Source organism: Struthio camelus, chromosome 1 (assembly GCF_040807025.1).
Source record: "Struthio camelus isolate bStrCam1 chromosome 1, bStrCam1.hap1, whole genome shotgun sequence".
Classification (NCBI taxonomy): domain Eukaryota; kingdom Metazoa; phylum Chordata; class Aves; order Struthioniformes; family Struthionidae; genus Struthio; species Struthio camelus.
In genome coordinates, this window is record NC_090942.1 from 188,764,534 (window position 1) to 188,783,145 (window position 18,612).

The 18,612-nt window shown below is 38.0% G+C and overlaps 1 protein-coding gene across 6 annotated transcripts in view; it reads right to left on the minus strand.

Moving 5' to 3' along the window:
- Positions 1 to 18,612, minus strand: part of SUGT1 (SGT1 homolog, MIS12 kinetochore complex assembly cochaperone) — a 29,181-nt gene that overhangs the window by 1,117 nt on the left and 9,452 nt on the right. For 3 of the 6 annotated variants that reach the window (XM_068929699.1, XM_068929697.1, XM_068929695.1), the window contains 7 exons: positions 18,402 to 18,455; positions 16,526 to 16,545; positions 15,502 to 15,536; positions 14,788 to 14,884; positions 13,662 to 13,769; positions 1,539 to 1,629; positions 125 to 306 (listed from right to left, as the gene is read on the minus strand). In XM_068929699.1, the coding sequence (XP_068785800.1) occupies positions 125 to 306; positions 1,539 to 1,629; positions 13,662 to 13,769; positions 14,788 to 14,884; positions 15,502 to 15,536; positions 16,526 to 16,545; positions 18,402 to 18,455 (587 nt within the window). The remainder of the gene's footprint in view (positions 1 to 124; positions 307 to 1,538; positions 1,630 to 13,661; positions 13,770 to 14,787; positions 14,885 to 15,501; positions 15,537 to 16,525; positions 16,546 to 18,401; positions 18,456 to 18,612) is intronic. The other 3 variants (XM_068929700.1, XM_068929698.1, XM_068929696.1) reach the window with 1 other exon arrangement.

An 18,612-nucleotide genomic window follows, 5' to 3' on the forward strand; every position in this document is an offset into this window, starting at 1 on the left:
GCCACTTATTGCAGGCTCAAGGTTTTGATGACTAGAAGCTTGCCAATTCATGCAAAGCTTAGTAAAATGTGTCAATATGCAAAAGCTACACATTTATATATAGAAACAAAGATCGAGGACTTACAAATGATTTGTTCATGGCACGTTTCACTTCATCTGTGCCATCTGAATAGATCTGCTGAAATAGTTTATTTAAAGCAGCATCTCCTTCTAACTTTTCATTCTTCTCCTCTTCCTTGATCTCAACCACCAGTTTGTCCCAATTCCTTGTATAGTGAGAGGATGAAGGATATAAGTGCTGGGTATCTGAAAACAGAAGCTTTAGTTAACGAATTCTAGTATTCGGATTATGAACGTAAAAGGAGTAAAGCATGCAACTGGAAGGACGGCTGCAACCAGAAATTCCTTGGGAAATGCTAACCTAAAGCACAAAATGAGCACACGCATGTAAACCAGCAATGAACAAAAAAATTTCAGGACTCTATATTTTAAGATGATCCATGCAAGGTGAAAATTCTCTAGATGGTAAGAGGCTTTCAAAATTAGCAAGGAAATGTAAAACAGACATCAATGAAATATCCACTATATCAGTTTTACCTGACTTTAAAATAGGCCATAAATACAAATCAGAAACTGGCTGAAGAGAAAAAAAAAAGATAGTCTCTTCAGTGATGATAAATGTTTCATAAAGATGTTCTTAAGCATTACGATGCGATCCAAAGGCAACTGCAGTCAATTAAACTCTTTCCATTCCATTGTCCCTACATCATAGCCTTAATAACCAGCTTAACCTCTGATACAGTAATCTGCTGATATATTCTAAGGAGACATGGCACTGAATGAAACCAATGCAAAAAGCAGCCTTGAGAAACAGAAGGCGTAGCGAGAGAAATGGGGAGAAGAGGAAAGCACCTCCTGATTATTAAAAAACCAAATAAATACAAAGAACCACATACACCCCACAGTAGGAGGAAGCTTGGACGCTACTAACGTGGAAAAAACATCTGAACAACTGACTTATAAAATGGCAGTAAATATGATAGTATATGCACATCAACATATTTTATGAATTAGGGAGATAACCCATGATATGTGAATCTGAAAATGCAAATCAGTTCCTCCTTACAGATGAAAGCACTGTAGTAACAACAATAAAGGCAATTAAGAAGATGCCAGAGACCAGATTCGGCAGCTGAAGTCTACTTTTAAATAAAAAAGAGTGCAAAGCACCGCAGAACAGAGTGACCAAAATAGACAGCGCCAAAGAAATAAGCCCCGGGGAAACTAGTGACAAACACATATCCTGAACAATCCACCAGGTTAATGGAAGGGATGACTAACTTTAATAACTGAATTTTAGCAAAGCCCTATAAACTACTTCTATCAGTTGCTGGCAGTAAAAATGCCATTAGGCTTTGTGTTGTAAATATGAAGCTGTAATACTATTCCAATTATTAGAACACTTGGTGTGTTGAATATTGGTAAGTGACTTCATACAAACGTTAAACCTGAAATAATTAATAGTTCAGAGAACAAACCTGGTGTAAATTGCTTTAACTTCGGAGAATCTCCCTGTCCCTCTAGCTTCTCCCATCTTACAGCTTCTGGCTTCTTCATTTTTATCTCAACCTACACAACACAAGGCAAAGGACAAATTAATCCAGATGACAAACAGTTCAGCCAAATAGTTTCAAATTAGTTCAATTTTGTAGCAGTGAGAAAATACATTTGTTTCAGAAACAAGTCTCCAATATGCAGCCTGCACTGTCAAACAACATGCCTACCTTACAACGTTATCTGACTTCCAAGTCACATGTCAGCTAAACGCATACACAGCTGCACAGTTCCTGCATTAGACTTTTACCTTTTTTTTAGTTCCACTTCCCTTTGTTTATTACTCCCTTTATGTAAATTATGCTGTCCCAAAAGTGAACTATCTGTCCCCATCTTCTACAATGCCAGGCACCAGGATTCTTAAATATTACCTTTTAAGCCTCCCTTTCTTGCCAGTCAACTCTTAACAATTCAATAAGTATTCCGAAGGACTGCAAAAATACAAGTTTATCCAGGTTTCAATTTCATCTACCAAAAAACTCCTATCTGATACAGAGTATATAAACCAGAAAAACAGCCTCAGACTATAAAGATCTTCCTCTTGCAGAGATTTGGAACCAGTACTCATTTGGTTCAAAGGACATACACTTCAAGACTGCTAGAAGGAAAACTGCCTAGTACGCATCGACAATATCTGCAATTAAAAGTGGATAAAAGTTGCAATTATTGTAAAAGTTAAGTGAAATGTCTTGCTCCTATTCACAGCTACACATAATCCCCTTTAGACAACCATATTGAAGTGGTTTTTCCGTAATTAACCTTATCCTTTGGCTACAGGATTACAAAGCTGCAAAACAGTCTGCAAAACAAGGACTGTCCAATGTCACACCAGATGACAAACTCACTTAAACTGCCACAAAGTTTGTACGATGGTATAGTAACCCAGTACTTGCTGAACTTCAGAAGTTGCTTATTTGCCTTAACAGCTCAGCAGAAGTGAGTTCTTAGTTCTACCTAAAGCCACTATAACCTGGGGATCCCTGCAGACCCAAGAACAAAGCCACCTCTGTAAAAGCAAACCCTAGAGATCCTAGCAACAAGCTCCTTACACAGCATCACACCGATCTGAAATCTGAACTTTATTTAATCCATTCCTCAAATCAGTTGCAGGTAAGCAACAGTCTAAGATGTGTTACAAAAATAAAGAAATAAGCTAACTTAAGTTTCAAGGCTTTCATATTAACAACCATGCCGCATTTTAAGGATCAGAATATTCAATCCCTCCATTTTTTCTGGGGGAGCAGTACACCATTACACTTCCCCAAACAACTTCACGTTCTTGCATTCTACCACTCACTTGTACTAAGTGAGAACAAAAAGTGTTTAAGACTCCAGTGTGCAAAGCCCTTCAAGGCAGGGAAGATCAAATACTGTATTATTCTAGTTGTTCAACCTACTATCCCTAAAGAAAGCCTACATTCCAGAGTTTAGTATTGTAATCTGTAAGGACAAAACACAACTTTCTGTTGAAACTACACAGGGAAAGCATCCAGATACTGTGCCAGTAACTAGTCTGCTCTGAATCTGAAGTAATTAGCAAAGCTGCCTTCACTGGACTCTCCTAGAAACACTCTGGAAATTACAATCCCAGAGTTCAATTCCGAACATCACAATTGTTAAGTCTAATGCTGTGCAATTAGCTTAAGGAAGCTGAAGTATTTATGTACCTATAAGACAAACAAGTAATTCCATCAGTGCCAAAACTAACAGGTCTCTTCCTATGGATTTGGATCTCAAGAGTCAAACATTTAAGTTAATTAATTTGTCACTTACAAAGGTGCCAATTAGCTACAAGTGAAACAGTAGTAATTTAAAACCTCCCGTCTCTTCCACTTCCCCTATGTAACTCTTCAAGCGGAGTATTTCAGCAGTAACACATGGTCTGCCATCAGGGAAACAACAGGGATATGACTAGTCTAATCCAGGGAAGCTAATCCAGCCAAGTCAGAGTTAAACTGAATGCACAAGTCAGACATGATATTTAAGATACACTTAAATATCAGGAGTCAGGAGCAAACGAGGAACATAATAGAGTTCAGAAGCCAAGCAGCTGACAGCAGAAGGTAAGATGCGGGACAAGGAACTGGAAGACTGAGGACATGGAAGATATGACAGCTGTCACTACTGATCATACATGAAAGTCCTGAATGATGCTTCTCCCCAAACGAGTTTTCCTTCCTGCATGAAATCCCTGCTGTAAGAAAGTGCAAAGCTAGAAAGACTTTCTGCTTGCATCCTTCTGTCAGATTTTCCTGAAATTACTCAGTAAGTATGTTAAACTAGTAGTCATTTAGGGCTATTTTAACTTTGTTTCCTACAGAAATGATTAGCTGCTACATGGGTCAAAGTTGCACTGTCTAAGAATTGGCTTAGAAGTGCCATAAATACCCTCAAAGCAATTTCCAGTGCTGCTTTTTTTCTAAGCTTTCATAAGATCCAGAATGCCTTCATAAGGGAAGATTTTACATGCTAAGGAAACTAAATTACCAAATTGCACATTTAAGTTGAGGAGGCCTTAATGTCAAGATTAGTTTATACTCTCCTTTTTAGTGCATTCCCTTATACAATCTGTAAGGAATCAGAGTGAAGCCTTGATACTGAGATTGCTAAGCCTACTCCACTTCAGTTCTTTATTTCTTTCTCCCCTTATTTAGCTTCCAGTCTTACTTCTACTTCTCCAAATCCCTTCACTATCTCCTCTTACCCTTATGCTTTGGACTGCTCACCAATATGCTTCAGGGGATTAGGTAGAGCCAATTTCATCCACATCAAGAAGAAAAGAATGGTCCTTATTGTGAGATGATGTTGAGTGAGCTACTAAGCATGAACTTTCTCTTCTCAAAATATAACCCACCTCAAAGACCCCTTATAAAGGCCTTTGGCAATTCATGGCAGTACTCTACCCACGCTAAAAAAAGAAAATTTTACTTTTGCTGCTCCAATAATTCCTCTCCCCCCCGTCATTTTTTTTTAATCTGCTAGTTCTTACACTTTCCTCTCTAAAACTGGCCCTAAGCCAGTTAGTTACTATATGACAAACATCCCTAAGGAAGGGGCAATGTTACCAACTAAATCCCAGTGGTTTTCTTAAATCTAAATCATTTCCACACCAAACTAGAATTCTATACAGCTGAAAAATGGAGACAGAATGCATTTATATCATGATTAAACTTCTACTCCGTCTACTTCATTTGAAAATACTCATTAGGCAAAGTGGCAGGCACTAGCAAAACTAGGGAGATCATTAGCTGTACACCATTATACAACCACACTTTCTAAAAATATAAAGCTATGAAATTCTGTTTGTGAAGAAGCATATTTCTTCAACTTGAGAGCTTTACTTGATCCAAAGGGAAAAGACTTTGCAAGTCCCAATTATGTGCACAAACGGCAATAAATGCATTTTAATGAACTTTTTAAAGCAGAAACTGATATCATACACACAAGCAACACATCATTACGGGCATTTTTATGTCACATCTAACACACAAGTACTGCTAGCTTTTTTCTCTCCTCTGAAAAAATTTCAGTACCCAGACAAGAAATACATCTCCACTTTTTGCCAGCTACTTTGATTTAACATCTATATTTCATAAAATGCATGCCTGTGTGCCTCATGCCAACTTTATAACAACAGACAGGAAAAAATTCATTGCAAATTAAATGTTTTGCATGCCACTTAAAGAAGCTGGCTCAGGCTCTTAACTGTTCTAATCAAATGCTACTTAAAGAACTCTCTTCAGTAACAAAGTTCAAAACCTTCAAGCACACGAAGCTCAAGTAAAATGTACAACCCGATTATTCTAGAACTTCGCACTTACTGTACATTAATAATATAACAGCTGCTCAGTTTAACTGCCCAACATCCAAACTCTCATAGTTACGTCTCACTCCTTCCCAAAACAGCTAGCCAGGGAACGCAGCAGAAGTGCAACACAGGAAGAAGTGTTGAAACTGACATTCATCAGAAATACGAACTACAGAACAATTTAACTATTACAGGAATGCTACCTTATACTCAAGATTTGCAGCCTATACTCCAAGTTTACTGCATGCAGTAGACAGCAGCATCTTAATTTCTCCTTCATTCCTACATGGGACCCTCTCCCAGCCTCCTACTCCAGGGAGCTCTCCGATTGCTTCTCCCTGCTCTTTCAGGGAAACAAATCTGTACTCCCCAACTTAAGCAGATGTTGTGGTCACACTACTCTTCCCATCCTACTCGGTGTCATGCTCATTTGCTTTCTAGACTCTACATCTTTCTTCCCCCTCACATACTACTAATTACTTACTTGAATAAGAAGTGATTACTAATATCTAAGACAGATACCTGTAGGGAACACTTACTAGCTAAAGTCAGTCACCTGATAAAATAAAGACAATTGTTTCCTTCAAAGAATCACGTAGGTTGGAAGGGACAACTGGAGATCAAGTCCAGCAGCCTGCTTAACACAGGTCCAGCTATAGCAGGCGGCTCAGGGTTGCGTCCAGTTGAGTTTTTTGAACATCTCCAAGGAAAAAGCTTCTCTCACCTCTCTGGGCACCTGCTGCAGTGTCTGATCACTCCCACTGCAAAAATTTTTCCTTACATCAAGTCAGAACTTCCCATGTTGCAGCTTGTGCCCATTTATCTGAGAGAAGTCTGGCTCCACCTTCTCTATATCCTTCCATTAAGTAGCTATGCATAGGACTAAACTTGCTCCTCAGCCTTTTCTTCTTAAGGCTGAACAAACCCAGTTCCGCAGCCTCTCATTGTACCTTGTGGGCTCCAGTCACTTGACCATCCTAGCAGCCCTCCACTAGAACTGCTCCGCTATATCAGCATCTTTATTGTACTGGGAAGCCCAAAACTGGGCATAGTACTCCAGATGTGTGAAAAGTTCAAATGCAAAAGTAATCCACTTTCTGCGGTATTTTCTTAATTTAGATTTCCAACACTTTCACCTCAAAGTGAGCAAAGCAACAAGGAAAAGAAGCCTGAAATTTTGACAGAGCGATTCATACAACAGTAGTTTGAAATACTGCGTGAGAGAAATCTGCCTCTCCGAGTAAGAGAAGAGAGGCAAACTGGAGATTCATCATATAGAATAAATCACATCAACAGTTTTTTTTGAGGAGAAACTCCTACACACAATTTTAAACATGTAGCAGAGATTGAGCCAAACTTTTTGCAGCTGAATCCAAATGCTAGCTACAAGAAAAGATGGCACAGAGTTACTCTCAGAAGCTAATCGAAAATATTTCATTGGTAATACAAGACAAAAAAGTCTTACTTTAGAAAGGAGGCTGGAGCAAAAGATCATTTAATCTAGTTTTAAGAGCTTTCTCCCTCGAGAGACAGATAAACACAACACTAATTAACCAGCATTAAGTTCCTAGGTAGAGCTTACTGCCCAAGCCTTTGACAAACTAGTTTTCACTTGAACTTATATTCTGGGACAAGACATTTCCAGTTTAACTGACAAACATTAAGACGGACAAGAATTTTTGCCTTCTTCTCTAAAATAAGATTCTAGTGAACACTGTGACAAGCTACCAGGTGGTTTTTTTTTTTTTTTAATTTCTGTTGTATTTTACATTTTATAATTCATGCTAACAGTAGGTCTTCTTACCACTGGCAAATCTGTGTCAAGCTCTGATCAGCTAGATGAAGGAAACCAAAACTAGCAAAGTTAAAGTAGTAGTTTAGCCCTTATTTTCAAGATTTATCAACAAAACTATCCTTTTCAACTCCAATGGTTTGCTGTATTGAACGCATGAAAATATGAGAACTCAGGGTTTTCCAGTTAACTCCCTTATAACTTACTGAACTAGAAGACTGACTGCTTTGTCTGACAAGGCAAGTGTTGAGAGTTCGAACTCTGCTATCGTAACAAATATTTTGCTACTTAAATTTAGGAAGATGACAAATACCACTACCTTTTAAAAAGGTATGACCTATTCTGTGAATCACAGAATCGTTTAGGTTGGAAGGGACCTCTGGAGATCATCTAGTTCAACCACCCTGCTCAAGCAGGGTCCTCTAGAGCACATTGCCCAGGATCACATCCAGACGGGTTTCAAATGTCTCCAGGGAAGGAGACTCCACTACCTCTCTGGGCAACCTGGTCCAATGCTCTGTCACCCTCACAGGGAAGAAGTTTTTTCTCAGGTTCAGATGGAACTTCCTGTGGTTCAGTTTCTGCCCGTTGCCTCTTGTCCTGTTGCTGGGCACCACGGAGAAGAGGCTGGCCTCATCCTCTCCACACCCCCCCTTCAGATACTCGTACGCATTGATGAGATGGCCTCTCAGTCTTCTCTTCTCCAGGCTGAACAGGCCCAGCTCTCACAGCCTTTCTTCATACGAGAGATGCTCCAGTCCCCTCAGCATCTTTGTAGCCCTCCACTGGACTCTCTCCAGGAGTGCCATGTCTCTCTTGTACTGGGGAGCCCAGAACTGGACACAGTACTCCAGGTGAGGCCTCCCTAGGGCTGAGTAGAGTATTGAGGTATCCTAAAGATGTCTTTCACCATGTAAACCCACCATTATCTCAATGTTTAGTTATTTTACCATCTACTTTCTCTCAAGACAGAAAAATACCCTTATATATCATTTTCCTTCATGTATTTATATAAAGCATGGGCAGCAACTCACATCCTTGTTTAAAATATAGTTCTCCGTGTATTAATAAGTTTATACCTGCCCCATATCCAAATGCAAAGGGTAAAAAAAAAAAAAAAAAAAAGTCAAGACTACTCAGAACCAAGTAAATATGATGCCAATCAGTGGAAAAGCTTCATTGTAGTCTAGTCTGGAAACTGTTCCATCTAGCCCTGCCTAAGAGATGCAGGCATTCTGGGAAAGTATCCAACTCATATCTTAAGTATCAGTTTAAAATTTACAGGAAGTAGTCAAAAAGTATAAGGGAGACATGAATCTGAATGAAAGCCTCCCATGGAAAACAAGTGCATGAGACCAGAGATTCTGCATTCTAGACAGACCAAAAATTTGACGAAGAAATCCAAAATGAGAAAGTCTCATTTAAGGATTGGATTGCAACTGTAAGAATTATGCAAACTCAGTTAAAATAAACCTGTAACTCTGTTTATTTGTATGTGTGTATATATATATATATATAAAATATATATATATCCCTCAATAGAGACTGTGACTACAGTCCAAGAGAGTGTGAAACAGTTTCATTCTTTGGTTTTTCCTTTACATTCACCAACCGGCAGCAGCATGCTTTCCAGTAAGCCGTACAGGATATTTCAGGGCCTGTAATGCAGAATGTTGGTTTGGGGAAAAGAAACATTCCACTGATGCACATTACCATATTCTTGGCATGAAGCTGGTGAGAGTGTGCTTCTATCTCAGAGGTCTCTATTAAGTAACAAATGTCAACTGTAAAAGACCAGGAATTTCTAAAACCTTCTGCTGTTTGCAGGACATCTTTGATCTTTAATTAAAGGAAAGGCTTGGGGTCAAGAAACCACTTTTTACAACTTTTTTCAAATGGTTCTAAACTGTTGCAAGTCATTATTGTCTGCAAAAAGCTCAAATCACTAAACAGTGAAAGCTCACAGTAATCATCCCTGGACTGACTACAGATGCAAGAGCAAAGGGGGAAGACAGAGACAGACACTAGCTTAAGTTTCCTTCAATATCATAAAGACACATGCTAAAACACATTCATCCTCACTCTCCTGAAACAACCCCTCCATCTCCTAGATATGAGGATAGGAAATCCCTGAGTAGAACATAACAAAATATCTAGAGAAATTGATGAAGTTACTCAATTTTTCAACCGACTGTAGCAGAATATTCCATTGGAGTCCCAAATACACTACTTTATAGATTAAACAGAAGAGGGAAAATAAGGTGAGGCCAATTTTGCACTGAGAATGTTTCAGAATACTACTTCAAATTGGTTGATTTGTCTCTGTCCAGCAGGAAAGTTAAGAACAACAACAATTTTATATTAAACATCTTTAGTTACAAGCTGATACATTCATTTTTAAGTCTGTAAGCCTTCTTCCTTTTATGAACAGAGCACGATTACATGCATACAGAACTACACCACAACTACACAGATGCAACTCCCCAAGAGCAAGCTTGCCCCAGCCATTACATTTTGGCTCCCCCTGCTGGAAATAAGTAAAAAAAACAAGCGACACTACTAACAACTTCCTTCTGTAACTGCAGAGCACAACATTGCAGTTGTTCACTGTGCCACTTTTTCCAACTTCCCTTGACGCCCCAAATACAGCAATGATTGCCAAAATACACAAAAGCCTGCCTACATAGCGTATGAAGTCATGCTACACAAAGACTAGATCAGCTTCCATTTTTAAGACAAATCTTTTAAATCTATACAGCGTTTTTAGAGCTGCTGCTTAACATTCCCAGGCTGCAGTTACTTTTTGCTTGATCAGATTACTATGGTAAAGTTTCTCAAAACAGGCAGGTACCTTTGACAGAATGGGAGCATAACTTATAATTTCAGTTGATCTAGTCACACTAGTTATGATCTATCAGCTACACTACTTATGTCCATAAAAACCAGCTGGTAACAGAGATGAAAAACATGTCATTCTGTTCTAAGAAAAGTGGCTATGTCTGTATCATTAACTCCCTCAAGAGAGGGACTCTCTATTCAGTTGTATTATGCATTTTCTCAAACAAACACTAAGTGCAGGCCTTAGATCACAAAAATTATATACTGAACAATACTGGGCAATACTAAATAACTCACAAGGAAATGTGAACAGGACAGGTTGACACATAGTCAACTCTAAGTTGAACTGGAAAGTAATGATCTCTATTCAATAGCATGCAAGCTTTTGAACGAGACAAATAGCTCCAAGCATGGCAATAATATGCACAGCCACTGTTACAAATGCAAAAAGAAAAGTCACCGGTAAAACTGTTGCCAGGCAGAGAATATACCATTTTAGGATATATAAAGACATAGTTGAAGATCTTCATCTAAAAAACCAAGGCTCACTTAGGTATTATGCCATTCTTTGGTCAGCGTGTCAAACGTTTCACCACTTCTAGTTCACAGCTCAAAGTCAAAGGTCTGCAGATGATGAACAATACTTACTCTCTGCTCATATAGAAATCATTTGAACACCTCCACATGTTTATCTTTGCTGTCTCTGTATATTTGCTCGTTCTACCCTGTTCTTTTCAAAATGGGGCCTTTGTATTTCAGAGCTAGACAAAGCATGGGTTTACTGAAAGGTATAATTTGTGCTTCGTTGCTAGAAAAGAAAATCTTAAGGTATCAGTTGCATTTTTCACCACTGCTAACATTCTCTACAAGAATCAGTCCCAGAATCTGCAAGTTCTGTCCAGTTGTTTACAGCTATTTTAGAATCAATAATTCTGTAATGTAATTAAGGCCAGTTTCTCCTCCTGGACTTGCATCTTTACCTTTATTGTTTTGCATTTATCAAGTGATGCTGAATTTCAACCAGTATCGAAAAACCTCTCCGCAACTTCTCTAGTTACAAAAACATGCAGCATTGTCATATTTGCAAATTCGATTGCTTCATCCTCCACCCACTTCATTTATTAGCTGTATGAAAAAGGTTCATGTGAAATCTTAACTTTATCCACAGCAAAACCTACTCGCATATTCTGCTCCATTTCCACACACAGCTGAGAAGATCCTTTACTCCCCAGTGAAGACTGTCGGATGCTAATGGCAAGGTGGCAATACAAAATAAACCAGTGCAAATCAAGTAGTTCTTATCTTAAATCATCACTCCACAAGAGTACATTTGTTCCTATCTGATGAAAACACAATTTCTTTAGGAGCTACAGAAACCCAGACTGGGAGATGAGATAGGCAGATCCAAGCGCTCAGGATTCCTTCTGATGTAAAGGAGGAAGCTCTGGCAGGGCTAAGGTCAATAAAACAGTGAAGCTAGTGACCACTCGAAGTCACTCAACCTATCTCAGCAGGGAGATCCAGCTTGGATTGAATGACTCTCAACAGCTATGCGAGTACAAAGCTGCTGCTACTGGAAGCCAGGGAGCTCCTCCCAGAGGCTACGAATGTGAGGCTCAACGATTTCCAGCAGCAGCAGTCTCCTGCTCTCCATTTGTACTTCACCTCCTGGTTAGAGTACCTGTGTCCCAGGCACTCCTATCAGCAGCTCAAGGAACAATTTCCTCCCTCCAGCCTTTAGAAACAGTTCTCAAATAGAAAGCAAGATGAACAGTTTGATAAGTTTATTATTGTCAAAGACAAGAGACCAGGTTCATGTTTCTTCCTTGCAAATAGTCTTCCATAAAGATGCTTCCGCTAGAGTCTTTCAGATCACATCCAGCTGTGACATGCATGTACTATCATACTCTAGGGGTTAGAGCTTAACTTTTAATTTTAACGAGTTAAGATTTACTCTTAATCAATCTATCACTGTTTTAAAGCAGAAATTCTTAGGACTCTTCCCTCCCCTTGGTGACTATAACTAGAATCCGGGGTGGTGTTTTCTCTTTTGGAAAAGGGGAGGAGTGGAGATGGGAGTGGTATTCCAAAGGAACTGCAAAAACAAGATGATGGCTTTCATTCCAATCAAGAGTATGCTTTTGAAGTGAAGTCTCCCTATCATATTCATTTACTGTTTTCGATTGCACTGAGAAATCACCTAGGAGTGCGTGAACAGGATTCCTCTCAGATGAAAGTAAAGAAGATGACATGCTCCAGGAGCACACACAACCTGCTCCAGCTACTAACAAGAGCTCAGTGCACAGGAGCAGAGTAGAACTAGTCTGAAGTAATCCCTCAGCTACACAACTACATCCCTGAACACACACTGTGGACACCAGGCCCTCAGTACCAGCTGTTTTCTCTGGAGATCTGCTTCTCTTGGGCCACGCTACAAACTAACGTAGATATAGTCAAGGTGGCTATGACAGAGATGAGGTAACACTGAGCCTAGTCAGAAGAATGAAGCACATTCAGGAGTCTTTAAACATCCATCTTAATCACTGATGATTTTTAATGTCCAGTAGGTGTTCTGATCCCAACTTTTCAGAGGCTTGTCCAAAATTATCTCTAAATCCCAGAGCCCGAGATGTCTCTCGCAAGCCAGGCACTTCCAACTTCTAACCTCCCATCCTCCATTGCAACTCGCACACTTTTTAAAAAGATTAAGTTTTCCCCAAAGTGTTAATTTCTAGGACATAAAAATTAACCTACTGATATTCTCTTGAAAGGATTCTGAAGGTTCTGTGGTAGACTGAAGAACCATTACAACTTCAGATGCTCATGCCAGACTGTAAGATCTTACACATCTGCCTTCTTTAACGCGTATGGACCTGTGGGTCCAAGCTCTCCAGTCTATTAAAAGCTTTGAGGAGTAATATTCACTATCAGAGAAGCAAATGTAATAGAACGTTTATATACTTTGGAAGATGGTGAGACTGAGACCTTCTTCCCAAGTCCTCACAGAAGTACTTATTCGGTAAGGTATAAATTTTTCTGTAAACAGTTTGAGAAGTTCTAAGTATTAACATGGCTTACTCAAAGTAGCAACTACATATTTTCTATACCACTCGTGAACAGAGTACATGCATGAGTGTTAAACAGAAATCTACTTTCAAGTAATTAGACAAACACTGAGGCCATACCATTCCTTTGAAGCACTTAATGCTTTGGAAAGTAAAATACTCTAAACCTTTAAAGAAGTCTCTTCATGTTTAAGCACCCTTAACATAGAGCTGCTTCTCAAGAGACTACGTCTGCCATACTCCACCTGCTGGTCAGAACTGGAATTAGATGGGAATGATTTAAATTGTATTCCTGCACTAATTCAAGCAGATGCCTCAACAGTGTCATTTGCACTTCAGTAAGCATCATCGCATTACTATTTCTGATATTTGCACATATGTTTAGAAAGTCTTCCACCGGCTGAAAGGCACCCTGAAGAAAGAAAAAGCAACTCTGTATGAAAAGCAGGATATTATGACTGTCACCATGAGACAAGACGATAAAGCAGAAATGTTTTCAACGTCAGAAACGGTCAAAGAAATAATTTACACTTTAAAAGCTTACCTTTGTTGAAAGCACTTTAAATGTACTTTGCTCTGGCACTATAGAATGAAGAAGAACAAGCTTTAAGTTGTAGTCTTCACCGGATGGAAGTCTCACTGATGCATTCATCTGTTAAGATGAAAACATGTCTCCGGTCATCTGAGAGAGCAGAGTTTTCCACTTTGGAGTAAAGGATTGTAATTTTGCACCAAGATTAAGTGACTAAATTAATGACCCTTCACTAGGACACTTTTAAAAAGTCAAGAATCAGGTAGAGAACTCCAAACGAAACCACTTTTCACTGCATTATTCAACAAGGTGTTTCTAAAGTACGCTACAAAATGAATAGGAGGCTTCAATTCTTAGCCAGCAAGTACTCAAAAAGCCTATTATCTTGTCAGCCTGATCTGCATTCCTTAAAGAATTCTAAGGCAAATAAAGTATCAACACATTAATAATGGAATATGAAAACAATTTGCAACTTCCCTTTTAATACATGCGAACTATGTGGCAAGTACTCACACAATTTTAACTATTTAAAGCAGACAGAATTCTAGAAGTATTTAGCTGTTACTAATTACCAATTTAGTCGAGAATAAGAGTCCCACTCCTCAATGTTCACAACTAAATTAAACATGAGTGTTACTGGTATTGCATATGGTATTACAATAAAGAGATTACAGTACCGCCTTGAAATATATACTTTGCTGCCACTATCAATTTTAGGGATACCAAAAGGGAAAAAAAAATCCACCCACCAACATTAATTCTTGAAGTATAATTGTCCTAAAGCAAGATACACTACCTATGCATAACCGTTCTTTAAAATACCTTGTCTCTGTCCATTCACACTCTGGGTGCATGCATACTCAAATGTTTTAAGTTCAGAGCACTTCCTTCCCCAAACCCTTTCAAATACCCAGACAGCTGGAAAACAGATGCTCCTTTTGCAGCATGCACACCACGCTAGAGTTTGTGAAGAAATCCTATGGACCCTGCTGTAGCAAAATACATGCATACAAGTACTCAGATAGAAAGTCGCTTGTACTATTTTTTCACACTGCTCCAAAAGATATACTGCTCACTGTTTCAATAACTACATCCTACGGAATCCAGGGATGCCTATCAATGAATCAACACAAATCACCTCTTTCTCTGAGAACCGTACTCTGACACCATCCTTCTGTGCATTCTTGATCATGATAGTCACAATTACTTGAGATTCTGTTTGGTACCAGTCATACCTTAAAAAGAGAGAGAAAAACTGACTGCAAGATGATGTGAAAAAATACCAGAAGCTGGACTATTGCACTGTGCAATTTAGTGGGGAAAGATGACATACAAAGTTAGATTTCTTCCCCTTCCTCTAACAAAGCACTTGCAGACTTGACAAGGTAAGCAGTTAAAGAACAAAGAACCATTTTTATCAAGAAGCATATTCAGAGCTAGGTTATTTTCTAATCCAATTCATAATATTGTTTGCCTTCTATAAATAGTAAATGGCAGTTTTTAGTTAGGGATCTTAAAAGCATCTCGGAACATTACCTATACTAAGTATACGGGCAAGTCTTTGAATTAAGCTCAGCAGGAGAATTAGAAACAGAAGCCAGAATGCTTACTCCATTCCCTAACTCTCCCAGCGGAGCATTCTCTTGAAAGTATAAATGAATCTGAATGAAAGCAATGACACTGTTTAAGAAACATTTCACCTAAGAAACTGCCACTTTCTGAAGTTACTAGAGGGGGGGAAAAAAAAAAAACAAAAACCCACTACAGTTACTATCTTGCCTCTCCAACGCCTGAGTCAGGAAAGAAGTTATTTATTATCTTAATTCTCACAATAAATCTAAAGTCAACTTACTTGATCTTTGATGGCAGAGGTTGCTGTTGTATATTCTGGTGGAAGCACATTACATTGGAAAGAAAGTTACATCAACGTAAGTGAAAATATATCATGAAGTACATTTCAAAGACACAGACGCTTTCATACTGTCTGCTGCCCTTTTCTTGATTTACACGTGTGTATTAACTTACAAACAAAGATAAAGTTCTTCACTATTCTCCTAGCCATTTATTCCAGATGAGAATAACAAAAAGTGTCAGTGACTGACAAAGCATTTATTTAATATAATTTACAATATACAGGTCAGACATTTTATAAACAGCAATGAGTTCAGCCTCAACTCATTTTCTTCCTAGATAAAAAGTATACCTGAAAGAAACACAGTAGCTATACTGCTCATATAAAAGTTCCAAAAGAAACCTGTGATAGATTTCAGAAATTTTTTAACACAAAAACCTTTTAATTATAATATTTGTCCTTGCCTATACCTACCACTTTTACTGTACAGTTTCCTCTCTCATTTCTATTTTTAAGCTTTAAAATTGGAATTCTGAAAAGAGGAGACTACCCAACATAAGTTTCCCATTTTATCTAAAAAACAGGTCAATTTTGACACTTCCAAAGGCTTCAAATAAGAAGAAAACTGAAAGCTGAACCAGTTACAGTAGAAAACGAGTCCGGACATACTAGTTGCACACACTGAAAAAAAAGTTACTTCCTAGCAGTCACAAGAAAATCAGTACTGACAAGATGAGCTAGTTAGTGTGAGTTAGGCCACAGACAGCAAGACAAAGTTAAAACTGGCTTTAATAAAATGTCTGCACAGTAATTTCCAGATTTGTATGCTATTCCTGAATCTTTAGGGTTCAAATTCTTGGTTCAAAAACCAACTGTTCAGAGAAAAACTAAATCTTAAGACTTGTATGCAGTAGAAAAAAATATTTTAAAATCTGGAAGTTGTAAAAAGTCACTGAAGTCTAAAAGCATGCTCTAGCTTTATTAAAAAAAATTGCAGTAGAACATAGCAAGGAAAACAGCTTACCATTTCAGTCTGCGATACTGCTGCAAGAATAGAATAGTTATACTTTCAGAAAAACATATTAAACTTATATGACATATTTATTCTAGCTTTATTCTGTTCCTCCAAAAATGTTGCCTTTACCCCAGCCTCAACAGTAGAAGAGTTAACAACAGTTATCCTGTTCTGTAACAGCTAGCCAGCTGTACCTCTAGCCTTTTGCTTTTATGACCCTCTAATTTTATCAGTTCTTCTTCATGCTATTTCAACCAACAATACGTGCAAATGAACAACTATTATACAAAACACGTTCTGATTAACAGAAGGAATAAACTTTCCATTACACTTTGCTTACCAGAAACCTATATAGAAGGAAGGGGAGTAGTTTTTTTTTTTTTTAATGAAAGTAAGGCCACAATAAACATGAAGAGTTTTTTTTTGTTTTGTTCTGTTTTTTTTAAAAGAAACATTTCCTGCAAGTCTTATCAAGGTTTATCATCCATTCATACGACTAGGACAGAGTTCTCATCCAATCTGTCTCTCATGCTAGGGAAACGCAGCAGGGGAATGAGAAGGATCCAGGCAGAGTTAAAGCCATTCATATGGCCTTAAATACACTGTAACACTAAGATTTAAACTATAGCTCAGTATTTCTTCCTTTAAACATTTTTTCTAAGATATTTCTGCTAACAAGTGACAAAAATAATATGAAAGAAGAATCTGAAGCTGTAACAAAGAAACCAGAGATCTTGATTTTTTTGCCAGAATATCCAATGGAAAATTAAGAAAAATCTCTTGAAAATACACGAATGAATATTCAAGACAGAACAGGACAATTTAGTTGAACCAGACAAATCATTACAAAAAAGTAAGCATAATATTAGCAAAACACATGCGTTATATCCGCGTTCCTTGAGATGGCAGAGAGTTCTCACTCAAGATAACTTGTTGCAAAGCAATATGGTACCTGCCAATCACTTATCTTATTTTTCCAAACTAAGTACTCTGGTGAAAAGTACTATGAGTTTATATATTCCTATATAACACAAACAGAAGGACTCCTCTCTGCTTTTTAGTCAGTAAGTTGACATGACTCGTAATATTCCTACTGTGGCATTCTCCAATGCATACCACAAAGGTAGCGGGGAGGGTTGTAACAGGTAGAGGAAAAAAAATACATCTGCTATTCTGCTATACCTCATTAAAATCCACAGGCAGCTTAACCACCGTGGGTAAATTCACTGTCAGGAATGTCAACTTGCAGTAATACTTATGGAAATACTTATGGACATACTTATGGAATACTTATGGACAATCAACCATATGTACATGCTGACTACCAACATACTATACCAGAGCAGCAATTAGTACCTGACTGATTAAGGCAATCTCCAAAGAGAGTTGAAGTAAAATCTGCAAATTTCCACTGCTCATTCTGACTTTACATTTTATGAGACCTGAAAACTTATTTTGATGTTGAGAACTTCAGCTTTTAGAAAGCAAACACACTTCCAATTACAAAAAAATAGCTAGCACTAAAATATTAATCCGGATTAATCCGCAAATTAAAATTAATCCGGATTGCCTGAACTTTATATATGTACTTTTCTGTCATAGCTAATTATGTTAAAAATGGAATATTAACTTCCTTCAAAATTGAAGTGGAGAAGAGTTTAGGATGCATACTGTGACAAAAAGTAAGTTAAACAGAAGAATGCATTTTTGTTAAAAGTCTTTGGGACGTATACTGTGAGAGAAACAAGAGTTCAATAGAAGAATGAATTTTAACTGCCTTTGTTCTAAATAAGAGGTAAGCCATAAATCTTCCAAAACATGAAACAGTTTCAAAGCACAGGGCATATCAAATCCGATATCAAGTATATTTTTTGGTTTTCCTTACCATTTAGTGTTTCCTCACATCTTTTAATCCAAACAGTAAAGGTATGATCTACATCTAGAAGAGACCAAACACAGTAACATTAAAACTCTTCAAGTACTACATGTATTGCACAAAGAACAATTCATCGCAACTACGAGCTGGAACAAATTCATCTCAAATTTGCACCAAATAAATCGTGGTATTATTTCCTAATATCTTCTAGTAACCTTGA